This window comes from Equus przewalskii, chromosome 19, assembly GCF_037783145.1.
Source record: "Equus przewalskii isolate Varuska chromosome 19, EquPr2, whole genome shotgun sequence".
Lineage (NCBI taxonomy): Eukaryota > Metazoa > Chordata > Mammalia > Perissodactyla > Equidae > Equus > Equus przewalskii.
In genome coordinates, this window is record NC_091849.1 from 11080584 (window position 1) to 11102336 (window position 21753).

Genomic DNA, 21753 nt, shown 5'->3' on the forward strand with positions numbered 1-21753 from the left:
TTAAAGTGAGACGTAGAACTCTTCCTTTCGTTGGACCTTGGAGACAATTGTAAGGTTATTAGTTGGCCTAATTTCAATATTGTTGTGTCTTGGGTAATAGGGAGGCCTGAGCAGAGGGAGAGCGATGGGGACGACTGGTCAATGGGACAGTCAGAACACACACAACATTTATTGATTAAGTTCACCATACAGATTGTGGCACAGGTTGTGGTACCCCAAAACAATTACAATAGTAACTTCAAAGACCACTGATCACAAATCACCATAACAAATATAATGAGAATGTTTGAAATATTACAAGAAATACCAAATTGTGACAGAGGGACACCAGGTGAGCAAATGCTGTTGGAAAAATGATGCCAATAGACTTGCTGTAAACAGAGTTGCCACAGATTAATCAATGTGATATACCACATTAACAAAATGAAGAATAAAAATCACATGATCGTATCTCAATAGATGCAGAGAAAGCATTTGATGAGCTACAGCATCCATTTATGATGAAAACTCTGAAGAAAATGGGTATAGAAGGAAAGTACCTCAACATAATAAAGGCCATAATGGCAAACTCACAACTAATATCATTCTCAATGGAGAAAAACTGAAAGCTATCTGCCTAAGAACAGGAACCAGACAAGGATGCCCACTTTCACCACTCTTGTTTAACATAGTATTAGAAGTCTTAGCCAGAGCAGTCAAGCAAGAAAAAGAAATAAAAGGGATCCACATTGGAAAGAAAGAAATAAAACTGTTACTATTTGCAGATGACATGATTTTATATATAGAAAACCCTAAAGAACCCACTTCAAAACTTTTAGAAACAATCAAGATGGTCAAGTTGCAGGATGCAAAATCAACATACAAAAATCAATTGTGTTTATATACACCAACAATGAAGTAGCAGAAAGAGAAATTAAGAGTACAATCCCATTAACAGTTGCAACAAAAAGAATACAATATCTAGGAATAAACCTCACCAAAGAGGTGAAAGATCTGTACACTGAAAACTATAACACATTGTTGAAAGAAACTGAAGAAGGCACAAAGTAATGGAAAGGTATTCTGTTCTCTTGGATTGGAAGAATTAACATCGTTAAAATGTCCATACTTCCTAAAGCAATCTATAGATTCAATGCAATCCCTATCAAAGTTCCAACAATATTTTTCACAGAAGTAGAACAAAGAACCCTAAAATTTATATGGAACAACAAAAGACCCCAAATAGCCAAAGGAATCCTGAGAAAAAAGAACAAAGCTGGCGATGTCACACTCCCTCATCTCAAAATATACTACAAAGCTATAGTAACCAACACAGTATGGCACTGGCACAAAAATAGACACATTGATCAATGGAACAGAATTGAGATCCCGTAAATAAACCCACACATCTATGGACAGCTAATTTTCAACAAGGGAGCCAAGAATATGCAATGGAGAAAGGAAAGTCTAGTCAGTAAATGTGTTGAGAAAACTGGACAGCCACATGTAAAAGAATGAAACTAGACCACTATCTTACACTATACACAAAAATTAACTCAAAATGGATTAAATACTTGAATGTAAGACCTGAAACCATGAAACTTCTAGAAGAAAGCATAGGCAGTACATTCTTCGACATCGGTCTCAGCAGCATATTTTCAAGTACTGTGTCTGACTGGGCAAGGAAAACAATAGAAAAAATAAACAAGTGGGACTACATCAAACTAAAAACCTTCTGCACAGCAAAGGAAACCATCAACAAAATGAAAAGGCAACCTAACAATTGAGAGAAGATATTTGCAAACCATATATCAGATAAGGGGTTAATATCCAAAATATATAAAGAACTCATACATCTCAACCAAAAAAGACCCCTAACAACTCAATTAAAAAATGTGCAAAAGATCTAAACAGACATTACTCCCAAAAAGATATACAGATGGCCAACAGGTGTTGAAAAGATGTTCAACACCACTATGAGGGAAATGCAAATCAAAACTATAATGAGATATGACCTTACTGCTGCCAGAATGGCTATAATTAAGATGACAGGAAATAATAAGTGTTGGAGAGGATGTGGAGAGAAGGGAACACTCATCCCTTGCTGGTGGGAGTGCAAACTGGTGCAACCGCTATGGAAAACGCTATGGAAGTTCCTCAAAAAGTTAAAAATAGAACTGCCATATGATCCAGCTATTCTACTGTTGGGTATTTATCCAGAGAACATGAAAACACAAATGTGTAAAGATATTGCACCCCTTTGTTCACTGCAGCATTATTCACAATAGCCAAGACTTGTAAGCAACATAGGTACCCATCCAGGGAGGAATGGATAAAGAAGATGTGGTATATATACACAATGGAATACTCTTCAGCCATAAGAAATGATGAAATTCAGTCTTTAGTGACAACATGGAGGGAGCTTGAGGGTATTATGCTAGGTGAAATAAGTCATAGGGAGAAAGTCAAATACCATATGATCTCACTCATAAGTAGAAGATAAAAACAACAACAAACAAACACATAGCAACAGAGATTGGATTGGTTGTTACCAGAGGAGAAGACGGGAAGGAGGAGGGCAAAAGGAGTGATTAGACATGTGTGTGGTGATGAATTGTAATTGGTCTTTGGGTGGTGAACATGTTGTAATCTACACATAAATTGGAATATAATGATGTACACCTGAAATTTATGTAATATTATAAGCTGCTGTTAGTGCAATAAAAAAGAATTTTAAAGAAAAGCAGTATTTGCCAAGTGCAGGAAAGCAAAGTGCAATAAAATGAGGTATGCCTGTACTCATTCAGTCTCCTTACTAGTAATCAGTCTGTTCAGATTTTTTATTTCTTTTGATTCAGTCTTGGTAGGTTGTATGTTTCTAGGAACTTACCCATGTTTTCTAGATTGTCAAATATTTGACATTTAAATGTTTGTGGTAGTTTCTTATGATCCTTTGAATTTGTGTGATATCAGCTGTATTGTCTCCTTTTGTAATTTTATTTATTTGAGCCTTTTCTCTTTTTGTCTTGGTGAGTCTAGCTAAAGGTTTGTCAATTTTGTTTATCTTTTGATGGAACAAGCTCTTAGTTTCATGGATCTTTTCTATTGTCTTTTTAGTCTCTATTTCATTTATTTCCACTATGGTCTTTATTTCCTTCCATCTACTACCTTTGACTTCATTTGTTCTTTTTTTAGTTCCTTGAGGTGTAAGATTAGGTTGTTATTTGAGATCTTTCTTGTTTCTTAATGTAGGCATTTATCACTATGAACTTCCCTCTTAGAGCTGCTTTTGCTGCATCTCATAAGTTTTGGTATGTTGTATTTCCACTTTCATTTTTCCAAAGATATCTTTTAAATTTCTCTTTTAATTTATTCTTTGGCCCACTGGTTGTTCAGAAGCATGTTATTTAATCTACACATGTTTGTGATTTTCCACTTTTCTTCTTGTAACAGATTTCTAGTTTCATACCACTGTGGTTGGAAAAGATGTTTGATTTAATTTCAGTCTTAAATTTATTAAGACTCATGTTGTAGCCAAACATATGATCTATCCTGGAGAATGTTCCATGTGCACATGAGAAGAATGTATATTTTGTTGCTTTTCAGTGGAATATTCTGTGTATATCTGTTAAGATCATCTGGTCTAATGTGTCATTTAAGGCTGATGTTTCCTTATTGATTTTCTGTCTCAGTGATCTATCCATTGCTGTAAGTGGAGTATTAAATTCCCCTACTATTATTGTATTGTTGTCTATTTCTCTCTTTAGGTCTGTTAATATTAAATTTTTAAAAAAGATTTTTGCTTTTAAAAGTTATATGGCTTTTGACTTCCATTTCAGATGTTGCCTGACCAGACAAAATTCTCAGAACATTTTGGTGAATTTGCGAAAGACGACATTGAATTTCCCAGCAGCGACAAAAGAGAGACAGGTATATTTGGAAATAAAATTTTTTTACTCTGTAGAAGCAGTGATAAAATCTTGGGAGACATCACTGAAAACCTCTGGTCACATAAGAGTAACTAATGTGTTATTGTACCTTTGGAGAAATAAAAGCTGCTAATGAAGCCTTGAATTATTTTCCCTACTGATACAGTCTTTCTTGGGGTCAACTGGAAATCACAAAGGAGAAAAAATGATGGGATGGTGGGAGGCAAGAAGATGGGATTGTGGAGGGGCCTGTCCACCCACAAAGCTGGCCCTGCATGGATTATATATCTCTTATGAGTTCCACCCAAAGGCTGTTTTCCAAAGTGCCCATAGATTTACAAAATAAGATTTGAGGCAGGACCTGATTACCAGCTCTTACCAAAAGATGGTGATGTACCAACAGCATGCATCCCATGGAGAGAAATTGGAGGGTATGACCAGCGTTATGCATGGTTATTGTTATTTTTTAATACTCTTTTCTTAACATGTGCAGACCAAGCAGAAGAATCTACCAAGCTGGCAGAGTTAACAAGTGCTGGAGATGACCGCTGCCTAATAACTCTGCCCTTTAACCAGTCTGAGCCTGCTGTGAGTATGGAAAGCTTAGGACAAGATTCCAACTGTGTCCACCAGGATGCTGACAGGTGGAAGCTGCTTTTCCTGGCTTGTTGTCCATTTTCTCCTGGCCATAATCTCTGGTTTTTTAACCATATGCTCCTTTAGATTATTTTTGCCTGCCGTGTTTATTTGTTCTCTCCTTTCACTCAACTTGGCTCTCCCATGGAATGTGTGTCTTGGCTGGCTCTGCCTCATTCTCTCATTTGGATATGGAGACTGGGATGTAGGGAAAGGAGTCTGATGTTTGAAGTCAGACGTGGTTTTCACTTACTAACTGTGGGAACTTAGGCTAATTACTTAGCTTCACTGAGCCTGAGGGTTCTCATCTATAAAATGGAAGTAATAGCTGGTTCACAGTGTAGTCCTCTTAGGGTTAAAAACATAATTTACATAAAGCACCTAACACACTGCTTGGCGTATATAGGTATTCAGTCTATTTGTCATAGTTTTACGTTTGACTACCAGTACACGTTATACAGAAGTGTTATGGTAGTGTCATGATTTTTTTAAACAAATACACCAAAGATTATCCTTCAGATTGTCTCCTTTAGAAGTTGTGTGTTCATCCCAACAATTCTGATGCTGTTGAAGACATTTTTGTAAGTCGTCTTTTGATATTTCTTTTAATAATTTTGAGATACTCTTCTTGTCTTTGGTAGTGGCAAATCTTCTCCTGAGGGTGGATATCAATTTTTTGGAACAGCCATTAGTCATTTGGAGCCAAGTCTAATGAACAGAGAGCCTGGTATCTTAGTACTCAATGGAAACGCTTTTCTTTGGAGGTGTAAAGGGCTCCAAAAGAATTTCAAAGTCACCATAATTTAATGTGTATGTATTTTTTGCAGCAAACAAGTACACCTAGTCATTCACATGAAAAATCGAAACTGGATGATACAGAAAAAGGTCAGATTTTTAAAAATCTATCATACATAAGATTGAGTGGTGTATTTAAATGTTTACTTGAGATACTCAACAATTTTCGTTTTTAATTTTCATGATCAAAAGTTGCTTCAGAACTTGAGAATTCTTCAGATTTACAAGAAGCTTCAGTAAAAATTCAGGCTTCTAAATTAAATGACAAATCTAGGTAAGTGATTTTCAAAACTAATAAACCATGTAGACTGCTGTTAATGTGATAGTTAATGTACAATTTAACTGTCTAGATTGTCCCCCTTTCCTGCGCCTGGCTATGCCCCAGACAAGGAGAGAGCATTGTGTGCAGTTTTCTGTAGAAGGATTTGAGCAGGACTGGAATGTTCTGACCTATGGGTCTCTACCATTATACCCCCAGTGTTACCTTCAGCAATGTATTTCTCTGCAGTGAAACACTGAATATCCCCAGCTGGAAAACATATATCACTCGGCATTAATTTATTTGCCATGTTTTTATGTAGGCCTCTGAAGAATGGGTCATAGGACATGTGATTTTTTTTTTTTTTACAACTTTGTTAAGGTATACTTGAAATAAAATCAATTGTACATATTTAAACTATAAATTTGGTGAGTTTTGACATATGTCTACATCCAGGAACTATCACCACAATCAAGATAATGACCATATCCATCATCTCCAGGAATTTTCTTCTGCTCCTTTGAAATCTCTCTCTTCTGCCTTCTTTGTTCACACCCTCAGCCCTGGAAATCACTGATCTGCTTTCTGCCACTATAGATGAGTTTATAGTTTTAAAAATCTTATATAAGTGGAATCAAATGTATGTACTCTCCTTTTTTCTAGCTTCTTTCACTCAGTGTAATTATTTTGAGGTTCATCCATTTTGTGTGTAACAACAGTTCATTCTTTTATATCACTGAGTAGTGTTCCATTGTATGGGTATACCACAATTTGTTTATCCATTCACCTGTTGATGGACACTTGAGTTGTTTCTAGGTTTTTGTTGTTACAAGTAATGTCCTTAGGATTAATGTGTAAGAATTTGTATGGACATGTGTTTTCTTTTCTCATGGATAAATACATAGGAATAGAATGGTTGGATCATAGTTGGCTTATGTTTAACTTTTTAAAAAACTGCCCAAATGTTTTCCAAAGTGGTTGTAGCATTTTACGTTCCCACCAGCAGTCTCTGACAGTTCTAATTGCTAGACACTCTTGTCAATGAGATAGGCATGTCAGTCTTTTTCGTCTTAGCCATTCCAGTGGAAATGTAGTGGTATTTCATTGTGTGCTTAATTTGCATTTCCCTAATGACTGATGGTGTTGAGCATCTTTTCATGTGTTTATTTTCCATATATATGTATCATCTTGGGTAAAGTATCTTCAAATATTTTACCCATTTTTTTAAAAATTAGGTTTTCTTATTATTGAGTTATAGGAGTTTTTTTATTTATTCTACATATAAGTCCTTTATCAGGTGTATGTTTTGCATATAATTTCTTCCTGTCTGTGGCTTACCTTTTAATTTTTATAACAGTGTTTTTGAAAGAGCAAAAGCTTTTAATTTTTATAAAGCCCAATTTACGTGTTTCTTTTTACTCTTTATGCTTTTTTGTGACATACTTAAGAAGTCTTAGGCAGGAGCCAGCCCCGTGGCTGAGTGGTTAAGTTCATGCGCTCCGCTTCAGTAGCCCAGGGTTTCACTGGTTCGGATCCTGGGTGTGGACATAGCACCACTCATTAGGCCATGTTGAGGCAACGTCCCACATACTACAACTAGAAGGACCCATAACTATAATATACAACTATGTACTGGGGGGATTTGGGGAGAAAAAGCAGAAAAAAAAAAATTGGCAACAGTTAGCTCAGGTGGTGAGCTTAACAAAAAAAAGAGAAGTCTTAGGCAAACACAAGAACAATAGTATTTTTTCCTATGTATTCTTCTAGAAACACAGTTATAGTTTTGGATCTTATTTCAACTTATGAGCCATTTTACGTTAACTTTTGGATATTGTGTGAAGTATAGGTTGAGGTTCTTTCTCTTTCTTTCTTCCCTCCCTTTGCCCTCTCCCTTATTTCTTTATTTCCTATGGCTGTCCAATAGTTCTAGATCGTTTACTGAAACAATTATGCTTTTCTCTATGAATTTCCTTGGAATATTTGTTGAAAAATCACTTGACCATACACGTGTAGATTTGTTTCTGGACTCTGTACTCTGTTCCATTGATCTATTTGTCTTGCATACTATGTGAATTACTGCAGCTTTACTATATTAACTATTGTATCTCATTTTGAAATGAGGTAGTGTTAGTCTTCAATTTTTTTTCCCAAAGTTGTTTTGACTATATCAGGTCCTTTGCATTTCCTTACATATTTTAGAATCACCTTTACAAAAATGTCTTCTGGGACTTTGACTGGAATTGTACTGAATTTATGGATCAATCTGGGAAGAATTGACATCATAATGATGTTTCCTTGTCTCATACACCTGGTATATCTCTTCCTTTATTTATGGCTTTTTTAATTCCTCTCAGTAATGTTTTGTAGTTTTCAATGTGTAAATCTTGCACATATTTTGATAAATTTATCTGTATGTATTTCATATTCTTTGCTATCATGAATAATTCTTAAAAATTTCAATTTCCGGTTCTATCTAAATGCACTTTATTTTTGTATATTGTTCTTATATCCTGCAACCTTGCTCAATTCATTTAATTTCTTTTTGTAGATTCCATGGGATTTTCTATGTAGAAAATAATTTCATCTACAAATAAAGACAGTTTACTTCTTCCTTTCAGATATAGGTGACCTTTATTCACTTTTCTCCCTTATTGCTCTAGCTAAAGCCTACAGTATAGTGTTTAATAGAACTGGTGAGAGCAGACATCTTTGCCTTTTCCTTCACCTTTTGGGGAAAGCATTGTCTTTCACCACTAAATATACTGTTAGCAGTGGATTTTATGTAGCTGTCCTTAATCAGGTTGAAAGCGTTCTCTTCTATTCCAAATCTTCTGAGAGTTTTTATCAGAAATTGATACTGCATTTTTGTCATGCTCATTCTGCATCTATTGAGATCATCATAGGACTTTTCTTTCTTAGTCAATATGTTGAATTACATTGACTGATTTTGGAATGTTAAACCAACCTTGCATTCCTGGGATAAACTCAACTTGGTTGTGCTGTATTGTCTGTCTATCTTTTTTTTTTTTTTTTTGAGGAAGATTAGGCCTGAACCACCAATCCTCCCTTGTTTTGCTGAGGAAGATAAGCCCTGGGCTAACATCCGTGCCCATCCTCCTCTATTTACATGTGGGACACATGCCACAGCATGGTTTGGTAAGTGGTGCATAGGTTTGTGCCTGGGATCCCAAATGGCAAATGCTGGGCTGCTGAAGTGGAATGAGCAAACTTAACTGCTGCACCACTGGGCCAGCCCCTGTATTGTCTTTCTTATATATTATTAGATTCAGTTTGCTAAACTTATGTTAAGAAGTTTTACTCTATATCATGAGATTCTTTAGTGATTCTCCGTTGTCATTCCCAATGTTGTTAATTTGTCTTCTCTTCTGTTCCTGAACACTCTAGCTAGAGGTGTATCAGTTTTGTTCCTCTTCTCAAAGAACCAGTTTTGGTTTCATTGATTTATGTTCTTTAGTTTTCTGTTTTCTGCTTCTTTGATTTATGCTCTGAATTTTATTTCTATTTTTCTGCTTACTTGGGTTTAATATGCTTTTTCTAGTTTTCTAATTGCTTAAGGTCAAAGCTGAGGTTATTGATTTGCAATTATTTTTCTTTTCTAATATAAGGGTTCAGTTCTAGAAATATCATTATAAGCATTACTTTTGTTGTATCTCCCAAATTTTGATGTGTGATTTTCCTTCATTTCAAAATGCATTTTCATTTTTATTTTGATTTCTTCTTGACCCGTGGCTTATTTAGAAGTATGTTATTTAGTTTCCAAATATTTGGGGATTTCCTGGAGATATTTTTCTAAGCAATTATTAATTTAATTCTGTTATGGTTAGGAAACCTACATTACATGATTTTATTTCATTCAAATTTATTTAAAATGTTTTATGGTCCAGAATATATCTATCTTGGTAAACGTCCCATGTGCCTTTGCAAAGAATGTGTATTCTTCTGCTGTTGAGTGGAGTGTTGCATCAATGGGAATTATGTCAAGATGGTTGACAGTGTTGTTAAAGTCTTCTATGTCCTTCCTAATTTTTTTGTTTACTTATTCTGTCAGTTTTTTACTCTATTACTTATTGAGAGGAGTATTGAAATATCTGATTATAATTCTTATGGATTTATCTATTTCTCTTTTAGTTCTTTTGTTATTGCTACATGTATTTAAAACTCTCTTATTGGTTGTATAACCACTTAGGACTGTGATATTTTCTAGATGGATTGACCCTTTATCATTAGGAAATGTCCGTCTTTACCTTTGGCAGTATTCTTTGTCTGAAACCTACTTTGTGTGAAATTAGTATAGCTACTTGAGCTTTCTTTTTGGCATATCTTTTTCCGTCCTTTTACTTTTAATCTTTTTGGACCTGTATGTTTAAAGTTGGTTTGTTGTAGGCAGCATGTAGTTGTGTTTTGCTTTCTAATACAGTATGGCAATCTCTGCCCTTTAATTGGGGTATTTAAGCCACTTATATGATTATGGATTTGGTTGCGTTTATTATATTACCTTGCTATTTTTTTCTATTTGTCTTGTAGTTTTCTGTTCCACTTTTCCTTATTCTGACTTATTTTGGATAAATTAAGTATTTTTTTATGGTTCCATTTTCTCTCTTTTTTCGTTTGTCTTTTTAGTGGTTACTCTGTGGTTTATATATACATTGTTAATTTACCATCCTTAATCTTCGGGTAACATTACACCACTTCACATATACATCCTTACAACACTGTACTTCCATTTCCCTCTCCCAGTTTTGTGCTACTTTTGTCATGAAGTTTACTTCTACATATCTTATAAACTCCTCATTTTATTAGCTTTGTTTTAAATAATCTATTAACATTTAAGGATATTTTTAAAATAAGAAAAATCACTTTATATTTCACCACATATTTAACATTTCCATTATTGTTCATTCCTTTGCATAGACAGAAATGTCCATCTGGTATCATTTTCCTTTGCTTGAAGGACTTTCTTATTTCTTCCTGTGTAGATCTTTTGGTGATTAATTTCTTTCAACTTTCGTATATCTGATAAAATCTGTTTCAACTTTATTTTTGAAAGATATTTTCACTGGGTGTAGAATTCTAGGCTAATAGCTTTTTATCTTTCAGTACATTAAAGATGTTGCTCCATTGTCTTTTTCATTTGATCATTTTTTTTAATTGAGTTATTGATAGGTTACAATCTTGTGAAATTTCAATTGTACATTAATGTTTGTCAGTCATGTTGTAGGTGCACCACTTCACCCTTTGTGCCCACCCCCCACCCCACCTTTCCCCTGGTATCCACTAAACTGTTCTTAGTCCATAATTTTAAATTCCTCATATGAGTGGAGTCATACACAGATTATCTTTCTCTCGCTGGCTTATTTCACTTAACATAATTCTCTCAAGGTCCATCCATGTTATTGCAAATGGAATGATTTTGTTCTGTTTTGCAGCTGAGTAGTATTCCATTGTATATATATACCACATCTTCTTTATCCATTCGTCTGCTGCTGGACACTTAGGTTGCTTCCACGTCTTGGATGTTGTAAACAGTGCTGCAATAAACATTGGGGTGCATAGGACTTTTGGGATTGCTGACTTCAGGCTCTTTGGATAAATACCCAGTAGTGGGATGGCTGGATCGTATGGTAGTTCTATTTTTAATTTTTTGAGGAATCTCCATACTGTTTTCCATAGTGGCTGCACCAGTTTGCATTCCCACCAGCAGTGTATGAGGGTTCCTTTTTCTCAGCAACCTCTCCAACATTTGTTGCTATTAGTTTTAGATATTTTTGTCATTCTAACGGGTGTCAGGTGATATCTTAGTGTAGTTTTGATTTGCATTTCCCTGATGATCAGCGATGATGAGCATCTTTTCATGTGCCTATTGGCCATCAGTATATCTTCTTTGGAGAAATGTCTGTTCATGTCTCCAGCCCATTTTTTCATTGGGTTGTTTGATGTTTTGTGGTTGAGTTGCGAGAGTTCTTTATATATTAAGGATATTAAGCCTTTGTCAGATATATGACTTGCAAATATTTTTTTCCCAGTTAGTGGGTTGTTTTTTTGTTTCAATCCTGTTTTCATTTGCCTTGAAGAAGCTCTTTAATCTGATGAGGTCCCATTTGTTTATTCTTTCTATTGTTTCCCTTCTCTGAGAAGGCATGGTGTCCGAAAAGATCCTTTTGATACTGATGTCAAAGAGTGTACTGCCTACGTTTTCTTCCAGAAGCCTTATGGTTTCAGGTCTCACCTTTAGCTCTTTGATCCATTTTGATTTTATTTTGGTGAATGGTGAAAAAGAATGGTCAATTTTCATTCTTTTACATGTGGCTTTCCAGTTTTCCCAGCACCATTTGTTGAAAAGACTTTCTTTTCTCCATTGTATGCCCTCAGCTCCTTTGTCAAAGATAAGCTGTCCACAGATGTGTGGTCTTATTTCTGGGCTTTCAATTCTGTTCCTTTGATCTGTGCACCTGTTTTTGTACCAGTACCATACTGTTTTGATTACTGTAGCTTTGTAGTATGTTTTGAAGTCAGGGATTGTGATGCCTCCCGTTTTGTTCTTTTTTCTCAGGATTGCTTTAGAAATTCGGGGTCTTTTGTTGCCCCATATGAATTTTAGGATTCATTTGACCATTTTTGATGAGGTCTGCTGTCTTTCTTATCTTTGTTTCTTTATATATACTCAGGCATATATCAGAGATATTGCAAGTTTGGTTCCAGACCACTGCAGTAAAGCAAATATCACAGTAAAGTGAGTCACATGAGTTTTTTGGTTTCCCAGTGCATGTAAAAATTATGTTTACACTACAATGTAAGGTGTGCCATAGCATTACGTCTAAAGAAAAAAATGTACATAACTTAATTAAAAAATACTTTATTGCTAAAAAATGCTAATCATCATCTGAGCCTTCAGTGAGTCATAATCTTTCTGCTGGTGGAGGACCTTGTAAAAAAAAAATGCAATATCTGTGAAGCGCAATAAAGCAAAGCATGATAAAATGAGGTATCTGTGTAATCTTTTTTCCTTAGAGTGCTGTTCAGATTTTGTCTTTATAGATAATTTTAAGCAATTTGATCATGTTGTGCCTTGGTGTAGTTTTTTAATGATTCTTGTACTTTGGAGTTGTTGGGCTTCTTAAATATGTTTGTTTGTAGATTTTACAAATGTAGAAAAATTTCAGATGTTATTTCTTCAAGTATTTAAGTCTTACCCCCTTTTTCCTCTCCTTCAGGGTTTCTAGTTATACACATATTAGGCTGCTTGAAGTCACTCAGCTCATCTATGATTTGTTCATATTTTTGTGATTCATTTAGATAGTCCCTCTTGCTGTGTATTCAAGTTTACTGATTTTTTTTTTTACAGTATCTAACTATTATTCACCCCATCTAGTGTACTAGTGATCTTAAATACTGTATTTTTCATCTCTAGAAGTTCTTTTTTAATGCCTCTTCTTAACAGGGTCAAGCTTTCCTCAACCTTCTTGACTTCCTGGGCTAGAGTTATAGTAACTATTTTAAAGTCCTTGTCTGCTAGTTATATCACCTGTGCCATTTTTAGGTTGTTTTCACTTGATTGATTTTGCTCCTCACTGCTGGTTATATGCTTTCTTATGTGCCTGGCAGTTTTTGATTGATGCCAGAATTTGTGAATTTTTACCTTGTTGAATATTTTTGTATTCCAGTAACTTCTTAAACTTTTTAATTATTTTAAAACAGTTTGATCCTTTTGAAACTTGCTTTCAAACTTGTTAGGTGGGACCAGAGTAGCCTTTAATTGTAATTTATGGAGTTTTCTGATCAGTGAAAACTGATTATTCTTAAATTGTTTGAATGAGACTCACAGTCAGAAATACATTTAAATTATGACTCAGCACACATACTCACACACGTGAATATGTACATGTTTGAAACAAAATTTCACACAAAAATACCTTACTTTACTATGTACAATAATTTTTTATAAATTCTAGTGTAAGGTCTAATTCTATTAACAGTTACTAAATTTGCTTTGCTAATTGGTCATGACTTGTAGTTTAGAGAAACTGTAGTTTAAAATCCCTAATATAGGGAATAAATTGGAGGGGTTGGATATAGAGCAAAAGACAGGAATTAATGGTTAATGACTGTGGAAGGTATCCAGGCAAGAGAGAATGGTAACTGTTCAGGAAAGGCTCTGGAGGAAGGATGGATTTTCTGGAAGATTGAGTGGATATTGTGGAGTAAGGGAGAAAGTGGAGACTATGAAAACTCCAAAGGTTGTTGGCTTGGCTAACTGGATAATTGGGTAATACAAGAAAGATTAGGTTTTAGGAAGATGATTTATAAGTGTTGATTCTAGGAGCTAGGTTATATGTTAGCCATGGTTGGGAGCTTAGGGGAAAGATCTGGGTTAGAGATAGAAACTAAAGCGACATGGTATTTAGATGTCTTAGGCATCATCTTTGCACTTGAATTTGATAATATTCCTTTTAATATATGGTCCACACTACTGAACCCATTAGTCTTGGTTAGAGCATATGGCTGTTAATTTCCTTGCTTTTAGGTTCTGCTATTCTATTTATGCTAACTAAAATTGCACTCTAAAGGATTTTTTCTTCCTGAAAGATTGGTACATGCGCTAACATCCATTGCCAATCTTTTTTTTTTTTCTTCTTCTTCTCCCCAAAGTCAGCCAGTACATAGTTGTATTTTCTAGTTGTAGATCCTTCTGGCTCTGCTATGTGGGATACCACCTCGGCTTGACTTGATGAGTGGTGCTAGGTCTGTGCCCAGGATCTGAACTGGTGAAACCCTGGGCTGCTGAAGTAGAGCGTGCAAACTTAACCACTTGGCTACGGGACTAGTCCCACTGTATAGGATTTTATCTGCCAATATGCAAATTCACCTTCTGGTTTTTTTTTCTTCAACCTGCCCTTTGAATTTTGATTCTGCCATCTCCTCATTAGCTTTCTCTCAGGCTCTTATTTGGAAGTATCATAGGCTGGCCTTTTAGAGTTTTATTCAAGATGTTGATAAGTTTGAATGAAATAGGATCAAAGACCGAACCATCTGGTTTACCACTTGACGCGCCTCTGTCTATCTCTTTAGATGACTCCTCCTTTTGTTTTTCTTCAGAATAACATAAGACTGCTAGCACTTCCCATCCTTAAATCATTTTCCTTTTTACTCTATTTTCTCTTATCTTTTTGAAAACTGACTTCTTAAATTTTAGCGTTTAGGTATAGAATGTAATATGGTACTGAAATGTGTGCTTTAGAATTGGATTTGCATTCAAATCCTGGTTTTACTCCTTACTTAGTTGTACACGTTGATTAATACTTGTGAGTTCAGTTTTCTTGTCTGTAAAATGGGAAGATTATGAGCTCCAGAAGGAATTGAACTTAGCACAGTGAACAAATACAGGCTAAGAGCCTGGACCCAGGAACCAGGCTAGCTAAGTAGGTTCAAATCCCTGCTGGGTAATCTTGGGGAAGTTACTCTTCTTCTCTTTACTTTAATTGCCTCATCTGTAAAATAGTGATAATAATACCTGCCTCATAGGATTGTGACAATTAAAAGAATGAAGACATGTAGAGGGCTTAGAACAGTGCCTTGTATATAAGGAGAACTCAGGAAATGTTAGCTACTATCACTATTCTTATTACTAATAGCGTTGCTACTACTATTACTACTGCTACTGCTACTACTACTTTGCCCAAACGCTTTTCTTTGTTGGTTATTAACAAAAAAAGAGCCTAAGTGATAAGATCCTCTTCTCTCAAGATTTTCATCACCTCCATTTCCATTTGTTGGTCAGATCTAAATCCAAAGGATTTATTGCCCTCATTGTTCCTGAGAGATGTCATTGTGAAAGCAAATCCCAAACATGTCAGATAAAGATTCTAAATAGACATAGATACTTAAAGTTCCTAACTCAGTACTTTCTTGCTGTTGGCCAATTTCATGATATGACGCAAGAAAACGTGGTTTCTTGTCTTCCTCCAGGCCCAATAGTGTCTATTCCTACAACCACATTGCACCTCTCCTGTTTTTTTGCTCTGTTAGGTTCAGTAATATAACTCTATTGATGGATGGATACACGAATGAATGAACAGAGCTAATATTGGTATGGGCTGTTTCTTCATTCCTCTGCCAGAACCGTGGCTTTTAGGCTGGAGACATGTCTGCCGTAGACATACTGGGCAGGGGCTCCCACCTATGGGATTACATTTTCCTTTGTGCGTCTAATTTCCTTTATTTCCATCATTAACTTTTATCTATTTTTGTGGCTCTACCTCCCCCAACATGATTTTTCTTCTTTAAACTGCTAGATAGCTTTCCTTGTGTTTCTTTGTGTCCACATATGTTATTTTGGGGCTTTAATGGTTAATAATATCTGACAGCTCTATTTCTCCTTTTATGGTGTCACTTTAAGGCACTCTGTCCCACTGAGACTTTTGTTCTTTCTGGATCTCAAAAGATGAATTAGAGCTCACCTGAAGCCTGGAATAGAGCCTATGTTTCTGTCACGCCACGATCCGGGAAATAAAATTTAGTGTTTTTATACTGTCTCTGAGCTCCCTGTTCATTTTTCTGTGGATGTCTGTCAACTAGAAGAGAAATTCTAGCTGCCCTACCCCTGCGCTTCTCCCCATCCCACCTCACAGTCCAGGCGTTCAGTTTCCAATTCTTGTCTTTGAGATCCTCAGGGCACTCCAGTTTCTTCTGACTTCAGTTCTTCCTCTCATGCCTGCCCCAGAAGCAGGGAGCAGGCAGGGGCTTGGCAGCATGCTTTGGAAGTATGCTTCTCTAAGGCACCCCTGCTGTCCTCCTGCCCAAACCAAGCTCCTCCCAGTGACCTGCAGCTGGTCTCCATGTAGCAGCGAGAGGATTCCTCATTCTGGCTTCAGTCTGAGAATCCTCCTCATTCTGGGGAGCACAGAATGTTGTTGCTGCTGCTCCTGGAAGTCCAGATTCATCTTCCAGAAAGGGCTGCATGCTTGTTGTCCTACATAATATTTCCACCTAGAGCAGAAGGATAGGTCTTAGACTTCTGGAGGGTACGTATTTCCCCTAGAAAATGTAGCAAAACCACCACAGACTCTGAGTTAAGGATCCCTGACTGGAGTAATCTGTTCCTCTCTGGGTCTCTGTTTCTTTGTCTGCAAAAGGGTACTTAAATTGAAAGGGGATATTCAAATACCATTGTTGCAAAGACATCTTGGATACTGCTTAGAGCTCTTAGTTCTTTCATGTTGGAATAAAACAATAACTGCTTTTAAATCCAGACTATACACACACACACATACATACTAACATTTAGTAAAAGCATGGCTTCTTTACATAATGTAAAATTTACCATCCTAACCATTTTCAAGTGTACAGTTCTGTGGCGTTAAGTACATTTGCATTGTTATGCAATCCTCACAATGCTCCATGTCCTGAGCTTTTGTGTCTTCCCCAGCTGAAACTCTGTCCCCATTAAACAACTCCCCATTCCTTCCTTCCCCAGCCCCTGGCAACCACCGTTCTACTTTCTGTCTCTATAACTTTGCCCATTCTAGGCCCTTGTATAAGTGGAACCACATGACATTTGTCCTTTGTGTCTGGTTGATATCACTTAGCATGATGTCTTCAGCATTTGTCCATATTGTAGCATGTGAACATTGACGTTTTTTGAATTGATTCTTTTTTCTTGTGATGGTGTCATATTCCTCATCTGTAAAATGAGGTCCGTAATTTTCTGAGGATGTCTGCTTTTGGCCTGGGTGGAGTAACAGCAACCATATTAAAAACCAGGAAAAAAAATGAAATAGTGGTTTTCAAAATATTGGACATCAGGCAACAAAGGACGACAGTGATCCCTGAGAGACATGAGCACTATGATTGCCCATGCTTCCTGCATTAAGAGTTACCAAGGAGGAGCCCTGGCAGAGGCTGATGGTCTTCCGGAGATGAGGAGATGAGGCTAAAAGTCTGGGGAGACCAAGGTAGCTGGAGTGTGCTGGGGAGAGTCCCAGAAACTTTGCACAGAGGAGCTCTGGAGACCTCCGCATTCCACAGCGTACGCTGATCAGTCCACGCAATAAGGAAACTACGAGGCTGGGCGCAGAACCACCTGAAAGGATCAGAGGGCAGAGTATTCAGACCTCACACAGGGCCAGGGGCAGTGACTGTTCTCGCCAGCTGGGCTGGAAGATGTCATAATTTGTGGAGTATTGAGTAGAGTACTCAGCAAGGGTTTTGCCTCAGTGATGAGGAATAATTAGTCTGGAATTAAACACTCTTAAGATACTTTAGACAATTCTAGAAAGCAAGAACTGAGAGAATCAAACAGTTTCCAAGTAACAAACTTCAAAAATATTTATAGGAATATTAAAGTATCTATTTAGCATCTAACAAGGTAAAATTTCACAATATCTGACATTCAATAAAAATTATTAGACAGTAAACGAAAACAGGAAAATATGACCTATAATGAGAAAAATTAGTCAAAACTGGCAAAAAATTGACATGGGTATATTAGAATTAGCACAAAAGTACATTAAGACAGGTATTATGACTATATTCCATATGTCCAAAAAGCTAGAGGAAATACTGAACATCCTAAGTAGAGAAAATCAGTAAGAACTTAAAATACTTCAGTGCTATCAACCAACTTGACCTAAATGACATTGATAGAACCCTCCATGCAACAACAGCAGGATATACTTTCTTATTAAGTGCACATGAAATATTTGCTAAGATAGATCATATTCTGGGTCACAAAATCAGTCCCAGTAAATTTAAAATAAGTCATACAATGTGTGTTCTCTGATTACAATAGAATTAAATTAGATATCAAGAGACATCTGGAAAATCCTCAAATATTGTGAAACTAAATATCACATTTCTAAATAGTCTTTGTCAAACAAATCAAAGGAAAAGGCAGGACAAATTTGTAACTTAGTAAAAATGACAATACAAAATGTGGAAATTTGTGAGATAGAGGAAAGCAATGCTTGGAGGGAAATTTGTAGCACCAAATATCTATATTAGAAAAGAAGAAAGGATCTAAATCAATGAATTCATCTCTACTTTAAGAAACTAAGGGGGCAAAAAGAGCAAATGAAACCTAAAGTAAACAGAGAAAAAGAAATAATATCACAGTAGAAATTATTGAAATGGAAAACATTTAAAAAATAGAGAAAATTAAAACAAAACCTGGTTCTTTTAGAAGATAAATATAATTGATAAACCTCTAGACAGAGTGATTAGTAAGAAAAGCAGAACTTACCAATATTAGGAATGAGAGAGGTGACATCACTACAGATTCTACAAATATTAAAGGGTCAATAGGGGAATGGTAGGAATAACTTTATGCCAAAAAAAGACACCTTCAATGAAATGGGGAAATTCTCTGAAAGAAACAGACTATCAAAACATACTCAAGAAAAAATAGATAACACGAATAGACCAATATCTTTCAAAGAAATGGAATTTGTAGTTAAAAACCTTCCCACACAGAAAGCTCCAGGCCCAGATGGCTGCACTGGTAAATTCTACCAAACATGTTAGGAAGAAATAACACCAGTGCTACACAAATCTTCCAGAAAATCGAAGAGGAGAAAATACTTAATGAACTGATGCTGTGAGACCAGCATTATCCCAACATCAAAACTGGGTAGAGACATAAGACAACTACAGGCCTATAGCCCTCAAGAAAATGGATATAAAAAAATTTAACAAAGTTTTAGCAAATCACATACAACAATATAAAAGGAGTAATTATCCCAGGACTGCAAGGTTGATTTAATAGCAAAAATATCAGTGTAATTCATTATGTTAACAAAAATAAAAACGTGATCCTAGTTGACACAGAAAAAGTGTTGTACAAAATCCATCATCGATTCCTGGTTACAAATGCTCAAGAACCTAGGTATGAAAGGGAACTGCCTCGATTTATTGCAGGGCATCTGTGAAAATCTACTGCTAACAGCGTCCTTAATGGTGAAAGACTGAATGCTTTTTCCTAAGATCAAGTGTGAGGTAACGATATCTGTTCCACTACTTCTATTTCACAGCATACTGGAGGTTTTAGCCAGTGCAATATGGGAAGAAAAAGAAAGAAAAAGCATTCAGATCAGAAAGGGAAAAGAAAACTACATTTGTATGTGATATGATCGTCTAAGTAGAAAATTCAGCAGAATCCACAAAAAGGCTACTAGAGCTAATAAGTAAATTTTTAAATGTTTAATTTTTTTGAAAAGTTGTAAAATACACATAACATAATTTTTTGCCATCTTAACCATTTTAAATTATACAGTTCAATGGCATTAAGTGTATTTGCATTGTTGTGCAACCATCCCCACCAGTCTGTTCCAAGAACTCTCTTCTTCTTGCAAACCTTGTACCCATTAAACAATAACTCCTCATTTCCCCTTCCCCTAATGCCTGGCAACCAGCATTCTGCTTTTTCTATCTCTATGAATTTGACTACTATAGGTACATCATATAAATGGAATCATACAGCACTTATCCTTTTGTGTCCGACTTTACTTCATTTAGCATAATGTCCTCAAGATTCATCCATGCTGTAGCTTGTGTCAGACTTTTCTTCCTTTTTAAGAATGGTATTTCCATTGTATGTATATACACATTTTGTCCATTCATTGATGGACACTTGGGTTGCTTTCACCTTTGGCTATTGCAAATAACACTGCTGTGAACATGGGTGTAGAAATATTTGTTTGAATCCCTGCTTTCAGTTCTTTTGTGTATATACCCAGAAATGGAACTAGATCATATGGTAGTTCTAGTTTTAATTTTTTGTGGAACTGCCATACCATTTTCCATAGCAACTGTATCATTTCACAGTCTCACCAACAGTGCACAAGGATTCTAATTTCTCCACGTCCTTGCTAACACAGTTTTTTTGATGGTGATCATGCTAATGGGTGTGAGATGGTATCCCATTGTGGTTTTGATTTGTATTTCCCTAATGATTAGTGATGTTGAGCATTTTTTTGTGTGCTTATTGGCCATTTGTATATCTTCTGTGGAGAAATGTCTATTCAATTCCTTTGCCAATATTTGAATACAGTCCTTTTGTTCTTGAGTTATAGAAGTTCTTTATAGATTTTGGATATTAACCTCTTATCAAATACATGACTTGCAAATATTTTCTCCCGTTCTATGGCTTGCCTTTTCACTCTGTTGTGTCCTTTGATGCACAGTTTTTAATTTGATGAAGTCCAATTTATCTATTTTTTTCTTTTGTTGGCTGTGCTTTTGGTGTCATATTCAAGAAATCATTACCAAATCCAATGTCATGAAAATTTTCCCCTAAGAATTTTATAATTTTAACTCTTATATTTAGGTCTTTGATTCACTTTGACAATTTGTGTGTATCATGTAAGGTAAGGGTCCAACTTGATTCTTTCGGATGTAAATATCCAGTTTTCTCAACACCATTTGTTGAAAAGAGTGTCCTTTTCCCCATTGAATGGTCTTGACACTTTTGTTAAAAATTATTTGACCATATGTAAGAGGGCTTATTTCTGGGCTCTGTGTTCTATTCTGTTCTATTGGTCTGTATGTCTGTCTGTATGCCAGCACCACGCTCTTTGGATTACTGTAGCTTTGTCATAAGTTATGATATCAGGAAGTATGAGATCTCCAACTTTGTTCTTCTTCAAGATTTTTTTGGCCTTTTGAAGCCCCTTGGGATTCCATATGAATTTTAGGATAGGTTTTTCTGTTTCTGCAAAAGACATTGGGGGTTTTGATAGGGATTGTATTGAATCTGTAGCTTGCTTTGGGTAGTGTTGGTATCTTAACAATGTTAAATCTTCTAATCCCTGAAAACAGGATATCTTTCCATTTAGTGGTGTCTTCTTAATTTCTCCCAGCAGTCTTTTGTATTTTTCAGTGTATAAGTCTTTCACCTCCTTAAGATTATTCCTGAGTATTTTATTCTTTTTGAAGCTATTGTAAGTGGAATTGTTTCCTTAATTTTCTTTCCATATTGTTCACTGTTAGTGTATAGAAACACAACTGGATTTTTGTGTGTTCATTTTGTAGCCTGCAACTTTGTTGAATGTGCTTATTAGAGAACTAATAAATAAATTTAAAAAAATTGAAGGAAACAAGATTAATATACAAAAACCAAATTTCTTTATACTGGCAACAATCAGA

General features: G+C 35.8%; 1 protein-coding gene across 1 annotated transcript in view; it reads left to right on the forward strand.

The window, feature by feature from the left end:
* SYCP2L (synaptonemal complex protein 2 like) overlaps positions 1-21753 on the forward strand; it is a 97766-nt gene that overhangs the window by 38797 nt on the left and 37216 nt on the right. Inside the window, 4 exon segments of the mRNA XM_070585106.1 lie at positions 3819-3909; positions 4402-4496; positions 5372-5429; positions 5532-5613. Of these exon segments, the coding sequence (XP_070441207.1) occupies positions 3819-3909; positions 4402-4496; positions 5372-5429; positions 5532-5613 (326 nt within the window).